Here is a 7,924-nt window from a genome sequence, read left to right on the forward strand (position 1 = left end):
GTATTGTCCAAACCAAAAGCAGTAATATTACTAGGAATTCTTTAGAAGGATCAATTCTCAGACCTCACTCCAGACCTCCTGATTCAGACACTTGTGGGGAAGACCCAGTAATCTGGGTTTTTACAGCCCTCCAGAGGGTCCTGATGTATGCTAGAATTTGCATCCCTGGGTTAGTGGTTAGGAGTGTTTAGTTAAAAAACTTCTTTGCTCTAAAAGTTGAACCTATCACATTTGCTTTTTCCACTCTTTAAATTAGTCCTTATGCAGAAAACACACCTTCAATCAGCTATTTAATTAATCAGCTTGCTGTGCACCCATCACTCTCTTAGACCCTGGGGGTGCGGCACTTAACAAAGCAGACCAGTGCCTGCCCTCACAGAGCTTGCTTTCTAGTGCAGGAAGCAGACACCAAGAAATCTGGCAGAGGAATATGTGCTGATATGGGGAAAAAGAAAATGGATAGGAGGAGGTCTACAATTTTAAATAGCGTGGGCAGGAAAGGCCTTAATGAGAAGGGAATATGCAAGCAAAGACCTGAAAGAGGTGAGGAACCAAGTCAGCAGATATCTAGGGAACAAGTGCAGAGGCCCCAAGGCAGCACAGCTCGGTGTGTGGAAACAGGAATGACTGGAGTACCAAAAGCAAGAGAGAGAAGAGTAAGGATGGGGTCAGAGAGGCGATGGGTGTAGTGGAGCATCGTGTGGGCCTTTAGGCTCTTGTAAGGGGTCCAGGTGAACTGGAAAGTCATCAGAAAAGGCCTGAAGCAGAGGAGTGATATGATTTGACTCGAATTATAAAGGATTCCTCCTGAATAGTACAATAGTACTGAACAGACAAGAATGGAGGCAGGGAGACCATTGAGGAGCTATTGCGTAATCTGCGGGGCGGCGGGGAGGGATTGGTGGCTCAGACCAGGATGGCAGTTGATGTGGTGAGAGGTGGTCATATGTCATATTTCAGGGTAGAGTCAGCTCATCCATATCACTTAATATGTGGTATGTGGAAAAGAGCCACTGATGAGTCTAAGGCCTGAACGAGTAGACACATGGAGTTTCCATTAACTAGTTTGTGGAGAACCATGGGAGGAGATTTGCCAGGCCAGTTCAACTGGAGATATCAGTAGGCAGTTAGACACGTAAGCTTTGGGTGCAGACGAGCAGTCCAGTTCACCTCCTGCCTTTCCCCAGACCCAGTGGATAGGAAAAGAAAGGGAAAGGTCACAGTCTAGCTGACATGAGGTGCACATCCTGAGAACCCATGGACTCCCAAAGAAGGCTAGACCTGTTTTGTCTGGCCAAAGAGAGACAGCAGTTCCATCAGCAGGTGAAAATAGCGAACAGCCACAGAGAGCGAGCCAGGGAGTACCCTCTTCCTATGGGATTAACAGCGGGTAGTCATGGCTGTCAGGGAGAGCAGCCAGGCATTAGTTAGCCAGTCTCCCCCATGTCTAAACCATATCACTAAAAGCCAGTCCCTCTTAAAATTCCAACATAACACTTGCACCTAAGTTCAAATTAACACACCATATCAAAGTTGCGCTGTCTTGCATTTAACTTAAAGTGGATAATTTAGGGGACACCTGGGGACAGAAAAAGAGTCCTTTTGAAAAGTAACATCTGCTGCAAGAGTTCCATCCCCACAAAGAAGGATTTTCCTCAGGACCAGTACCCATCAACACAGCAAGACTGACAAATGATAATAGAACTGTAGACGGGGAATGAAGTCAGAGTAGTGTTACAAGGTGACCTTCAGCCGAGACCTGAAGGCTGAGAGCCATGCATGTGCCTGCAGAGTGTTCCAGTTGAGGAAAGAGCCCAGAGGAAGGTTCTCAAGTGGGAAACTGCTTGAGGAACTCTGAGGAGGCCACTGTGACTAGACCTGGGTGGGGGAGGGAAGTGAGGATTGCAGAAGGGCCGGGCCAAATCCTGTGAGTCGTGATAAGGAGTTGCAGGTTCGTTTCCTAGGTGCACAGGAGCCATTGAAGTGTGTTAAACTCTGGCTACTGAGTGGAGGGATCTAAAATTAGAGGGGCTTTGAGAGTTTGGGGGTCTGGGCCAACTGTGTGGTTGTGGGAGTGAATATTCACACTCCCCAACTCTTCTAGTCCTCCTGCTGGTGCTCCTCTTATTGGTGAGAAAGAAGCGGAAGGTCAAGGAGCCCCTGTTGCTCCCGGAAGATGACACCCGTGACAACGTCTTCTACTATGGCGAAGAGGGGGGTGGTGAAGAGGACCAGGTAGGGTGTTGGGCCTTGGGAAGTCTGAGGGTTGGGAGGTGGATGCCCCCAGGGCACTGATAGGGATGACTGGATCAATCAACTAACCATGTTAGCTGTGTTGACCAGACCCTGGCCTGAAGCGTCAGGCTTCGTGCAGGATCGACCATCAACTCTCCTCTTCTGAGAGGGTGTCTGGTTCATTGCCTTAGTCTCAAGGTGACCTTGAGCCTGAACTTAATTTGGGAGACAGGGGTGTGGAAACTAGGGCTTTCAGAAATCTCTGACATTATCTATCTTCTAAGACCTACCCATGAGCCAAAACATCCAAACAGTGGGGAGTAGAGAGTCCTCCTCAATCATGCTCCTTTACTTTCATGAAGGACTATGACATCACCCAGCTCCACCGGGGTCTAGAGGCCCGGCCTGAGGTAGTTCTTCGAAATGATGTGGCGCCAACCTTCATCCCCACACCCATGTACCGTCCACGTCCAGCCAACCCAGATGAAATTGGCAACTTCATTATTGAGGTGAGGCACGGGGGGCCAGTCAAGGGCAGCCATGTATTCAAGCACAAGCGGCACAGGAGAAAGAGCCTGGCCTCAGAGTCTTAGCTCTGGGTTCAAATCCTGCCTATTTCACCAGCCAACTGTGTGACCTCTGGCACATTTGAGTAACTTCTAGGCTTCTGTTTCCTCCTTCATAAAATCCTAACTTGGAGAGTGGTAAAGAATAGATTAGGAATAATTCATTCAACAAACATAGTGGTTGTTAGAAAAACACTCTGGAGCCAGACAACCTGGATTTGAAGTTTTTAAAGATCCCTGGTGATTCTAATGGGAGGAAAGTTTGGGACTTCTGTTATAGGCTAGCACCTGGAATAGAGCTAGCACAGTGGTTCCCAAACCACCTGCACATTATAACCTCCTGGGGGACTTCAGAAACTAGTGATGCTTCTGACTTACCCCCGAGGTTGTGATTTAATTCTGGGCTTCAGAATTTTTTAAAGATAATTTAATTTTGGGAACCGCTGGCCGGACACATAGCACTTCTTAGGTAACAAGAGCTATTGTTGCTAATAGCTAGTGTCTCCAGTGTCCTTAACTCCAGTCACACATTGGATTTATCTGAGGACTTTTGAAAAATCTCAATGCCTGGGACCCTGGCATCTGTTTTTTTAGACTCTGATATTTTTAGCTCCCCCAAAGAAAGCAAATATACAGCCAGGGTTGTAAGAAGCACTGAGCTAGATACATAGGGGATAGATGAGATGAGCCTGGTACCTCGCCAGCAGTCAGTAAATGGAAGTTTTAATAGGGAGAGAGATTGGTTGGATGGACAGACGGACAGACTGGGGAGTTCAAAGAAGCCCAGTAGACAGAGGGCTCAGTGGGTGGTCAGGACACTTCACCCTGGTCTGAACTCTTCTGTCTCAGTCTTTTCTTCTGCAAAAAAAGGAAACTAAACTTTTTGCCTTCTAGAAGTAGCCTGAGCATGTTTGAGAGTCCTGCACAAAAACAAAACCATCTGGGGAAAGTTGCTCGGGGCAATGTGTTTGAGAAGACACCTCAGAGTTAAATACCTGGAGCTTTTCCCTCCAATTAGATGAAGTCTGTTTCTAAAATGTCTGTTTGTCGGACAGCTTGCAGATACTCTCTCATTTAACCCCTACATCAGTTCTGCAGGGTAAGAACCCTATTGTTATCCTGATCTTACAAATGAGGAAATAGTGTTCCATTGTATGCCAGGTACAAGTCTAATAAGTGCTTTACATGTATTTACATATATTCATCTATTCCTCTAAAACTAAATGAAGTCTCCCTATTTCTCAGAAAAGAAAAAAGCAGCATAGAGAGGTTAAGGGACTTGCCCAAGATCCCATACTAGTGTGCAAAGTCTGAGTTGTGACTTAAGCCATCTGATTTCGCAGTCCCTACCCTTCACCACTGGCCTGTCACACTGAGCACTTGCTGTATGCTGGGCCTTGTGCGAAGTATTTAAATGCATTGTTTCACTTCAACTTTCAAAACCTTGAGGGAGGGGCAAAGAGGCTTTGCAGATGAGGAAATGCCGGCTCAACCAGGTGAACCAACTCACCTGAGTTCTTGCAGCCGCCAAGTGTCTGACCCCGCTGCTCCTAACCACCTGCTCTCTGTCGCCACAGAACTTGAAGGCAGCTAACACGGACCCCACAGCCCCGCCCTATGACTCCCTGTTGGTGTTCGACTATGAGGGCAGCGGCTCTGATGCCGCCTCCCTGAGCTCCCTCACCTCCTCCGCCTCTGACCAGGACCAAGACTATGACTACCTGAATGAGTGGGGCAGCCGCTTCAAGAAGCTGGCAGACATGTATGGTGGTGGCCAGGACGACTAGCCCTCTGGGCCAGCAGAGCCAGGGCATAAACATCAGGCCGCAGCTGCACCTTCAAGGGGTCTCTGTCCTCCCTCAGCCAAGGACTTTGGAGCTGTTGAGAAGTGGTCTTAGTGACCTGAAGGGAAGAAGCCTCAAGTCTGACATTGGAGGGACATGGGCAGTCTGACTACTCAGCCTGGGCCTGGGGTGCCTCGGAGACTGAATTTCCAGGAGACTCTTCTCTACCATAAAATGCTCAGCCCTGTGTCCTGGGCTTGGACTGACTCTGACTTCCCCATGATAATGTTCTGTCCGGAATGGACCCTTCTCAGAAGAGGCCTCTTATTGCAACCTGGATTTTTTTTTTTTTTTTTTAATGCTGTTTTCAAAAAAGTTAGAGGCGGGTCCTCAACTGTCCCTTGGAGCCCTCCAGAAGCCCAGGCCCTCCGAGCTGCTCGGCTCCTGTGCCGTCGTGCATTCCTCTCTGATCTCCAGGCCCCAAGCCCTCCTCTTTGAATGGATTACTGCGTTTTTATACTAAGCGCGTCTAGGTTGTCCTTTATTTTTTATTTTCCCTGTGGAGTGCTGTAGATGAAGGGTGATGACAATCATGTAAATGTAGTAGAAGTTTTTATTAAAGGAATTTTTGCCAGAGATGCCAGGGGAGTAAACTCTTTTTTTAAGTAATTTTATTGATGTATCATTCACATACCATTCACCTACTTAAGTGTAAAATTCAATGGTTTTTAGAATTTTCAGAGTTGTGTAAAGGGAGTGAGTATGCCGGCCTCACCACAGCTTCCTCCTCGTGCTAAAGGAAGCTCAGGATTCCTTTGCAGGCCCAAGTAGGGGCAAACCTGCTTTCCTTCTTACATATTCAGAGTTGCTCTTCTGTGTGAGAGAACCAAATCACCTCCTTACCCCAGAGCTAGGCCCCACCAGAGCTGCAGGCGACATCTTTTCTGGACTGGTGGCTGCTTTCCCATGGGGCACACAAAGATTTCCTGCCCTGTGTTGAAAAGGTAGGAGTTGGGGAGGGTCCAGCTCTGCTACTTCCTAGCAAGTCGCCTAACCTCTACCTGCCTCAGATTTGTGATGCACAAAATAGGGAGTTCTTATGCAGATTCAAGTGAATTAACATCTGGCACATGGTAAATGCTATTTGTGTTCACTGGTGACGGCTACCATTTATTCAGTACTTTTTAGACCTGGATAGCACTTAACTTCATTTATTTCCTTTAAACTAATTCTCACAATCACCATCTGAAGGGACTTTCCTCCTTTAGGGAATGGCCTTATTGTACTTTTAAAAATGACACCTGATCATCATCAAAATCAAGCCAGACAGAAAAATTAGAGAACACACCAGGATATCAGTGAAACTGACACACTCCTGACAAGACCCGGGCATAGATGCAGGAATAAGGCTAAAGAGACAGCCAGGATAGAACAATTCCATGTGTGCCTTCGCTAATGAGAAATTTAAATTTTTTCTTTGCAATGAACCAAAAGAGAAGAATCTGAAGTGAAGCTGAAAAAGTATGGCCGAAGTTGAAAAAAATGTTTCCTTCCCACAAGAATGGCTCATTCTGTAAATCTGTAAAGCAATGGTCCTCAACGTGCAGTCCCTGGGCCAGCAGCATTAGCCTCACATACGGAATCAAGCTCTGTAAGCAGAGCCCTACAATGTGTTTTCACAAGACTTCCAAGTAATTCTTACGAACATGCAAGGTTAAGACCAAGGCTCTGAAGAGTGAGGCTGAAGGTGTCCTGAAGCCTCAGACCTTGGATGGGGAAGTTAGGAACAAACTAAGTTGGGTAAGAAACCTCAGCTGTCCTTGGTCTGTAGAACCTTAGCCCACAGTCAGGGCTACCTCCTACCTCTCCCAAGCTGCAGCCTCTGACTCCTATGGCCTCAGATTCTCCTCTACCAGGGCCCTGCTGCTTTTGCTGATAAGGTTGTAGGAGAGGATCAGGTATCTCAGCCAGCAAACACCTGCTGCCCCTTATCTTAAACTCCTCTGTGAGAATCCTGAATAAAGCCTGAAACCTTATCTTCAGTGGAGACTAATAATAAAACCAAACAGCCACTGTTCGAGCTCTCCTTCCACCCCTGAGATTTTCAGAGGGAGTGGAGGAGGAAAAACGGCCTTTCCTAGCCAAGCCTGGTGTCTCTGGATGGATCTAAATTCCCCTAGTGATGGAACAAGTTGCCAGCCTCTGAGTGACTTCGAAAGACTGAGCCTAGCTTCTGTGATGGAGGTGGATGTGATGTTACTCTCACTCTGGGCCTGTTTCTCATCTGCAGAATAGGATCTTAGGACTGGTCTTTAGGACCTATAATGCGAAATAAGTCACCAGTGCTAACCACGCAGAGTAGGTGCCAACTGTAAACAACCAGTACAGCTAGCCATACCAATGGGGAGGGACCACCTGAACGTTTGACTTCCCATGACCTGAATGTTAATCCTTTATGTTTTGTGGTCCAGCAGTTGGATGTGCATCCTTCCAATCTTTTTTTCCTCTGTGTATTACAAACATATTTTGCATTATATCTTCTCATAACAGGACATGCCTTAATTGTATCCAACACATCCAGTTTGGATGTGTTAGAATTTATTTAATTTCACTGTCATCCATGGACCTTAGTGATTCTTTTTTTTTTTTTTCCTCAACAGTATTAAACTCCCTGGAGCATTCATCTCTGCAGATGCTTCAAAGCCAATCTTCCAATAACTGGGAGTGAGGGTGGGGGCTGGTTCTGGAGTGGAGAGTTCAGTCCAGGATGACGGGTTGTTGCTAAAAGGACTCCTCGGAATCGTTCTATTAAGTGCTTTTCCCTGCAGACTTTAAAAGCTGAAGTCTCAGAAACAAAGTCCAACAAAAAGATTAAAGTGAAACTTTGTTGGAAGAAGGGTTTGGGGTGACCAGAGACCTGCCTCTTGGCCTCATCCTCCCAATGTTTCACCTTAAGAACCCTCCAATACAGAGCATTTTGAAATTTGCCCCCAGTTCACCCCTGTCATTTTTCAGATGGAAAGAGAGGTTCTAAAAGCAGAAGATCCCTTTAGCAGGACAGAGATGGGCTGAGCCCAGGCCTCACTTCACACCTTGCCTTTTTGCTTGTGGCCGACCTGACAGTCTTTTTTGTTTCCTCCCAAAGTTGCTGCAGATAAGACCCGTCTCCCAAGGTGGGCTTTGCCCAGACTCTTGAGGGGCCTCAAGGGGATGGCTCTCATCACTGGAAGGTAGGCAAGTAGCTGATTCCTCAATTTTCTGGCTTCCTATGCTAGGTATGGACCTTCCTTAACCATTTTCAGAGTTGTGCAAAGGGAGCGAGTGCATTTAACCTGGGGT

At 46.9% G+C, this 7,924-nt stretch overlaps 1 protein-coding gene across 1 annotated transcript in view; it reads left to right on the forward strand.

Annotated features, from left to right (window-relative positions):
• CDH3 (cadherin 3) overlaps positions 1-5,223 on the forward strand; it is a 39,618-nt gene extending 34,395 nt beyond the window's left edge. Inside the window, exons 14-16 of the mRNA XM_039852013.1 lie at positions 2,105-2,235; positions 2,598-2,744; positions 4,379-5,223. Of these exons, the coding sequence (XP_039707947.1) occupies positions 2,105-2,235; positions 2,598-2,744; positions 4,379-4,588 (488 nt within the window). The 3' untranslated portion in view covers positions 4,589-5,223. The remainder of the gene's footprint in view (positions 1-2,104; positions 2,236-2,597; positions 2,745-4,378) is intronic.
• Positions 5,224-7,924: the final 2,701 nt, after the last annotated feature.

This window comes from Pteropus medius, unplaced genomic scaffold, assembly GCF_902729225.1.
Source record: "Pteropus medius unplaced genomic scaffold, Ma_sr-lr_union100, whole genome shotgun sequence".
In the NCBI taxonomy this organism is placed as follows: Eukaryota; Metazoa; Chordata; class Mammalia; order Chiroptera; family Pteropodidae; genus Pteropus; species Pteropus medius.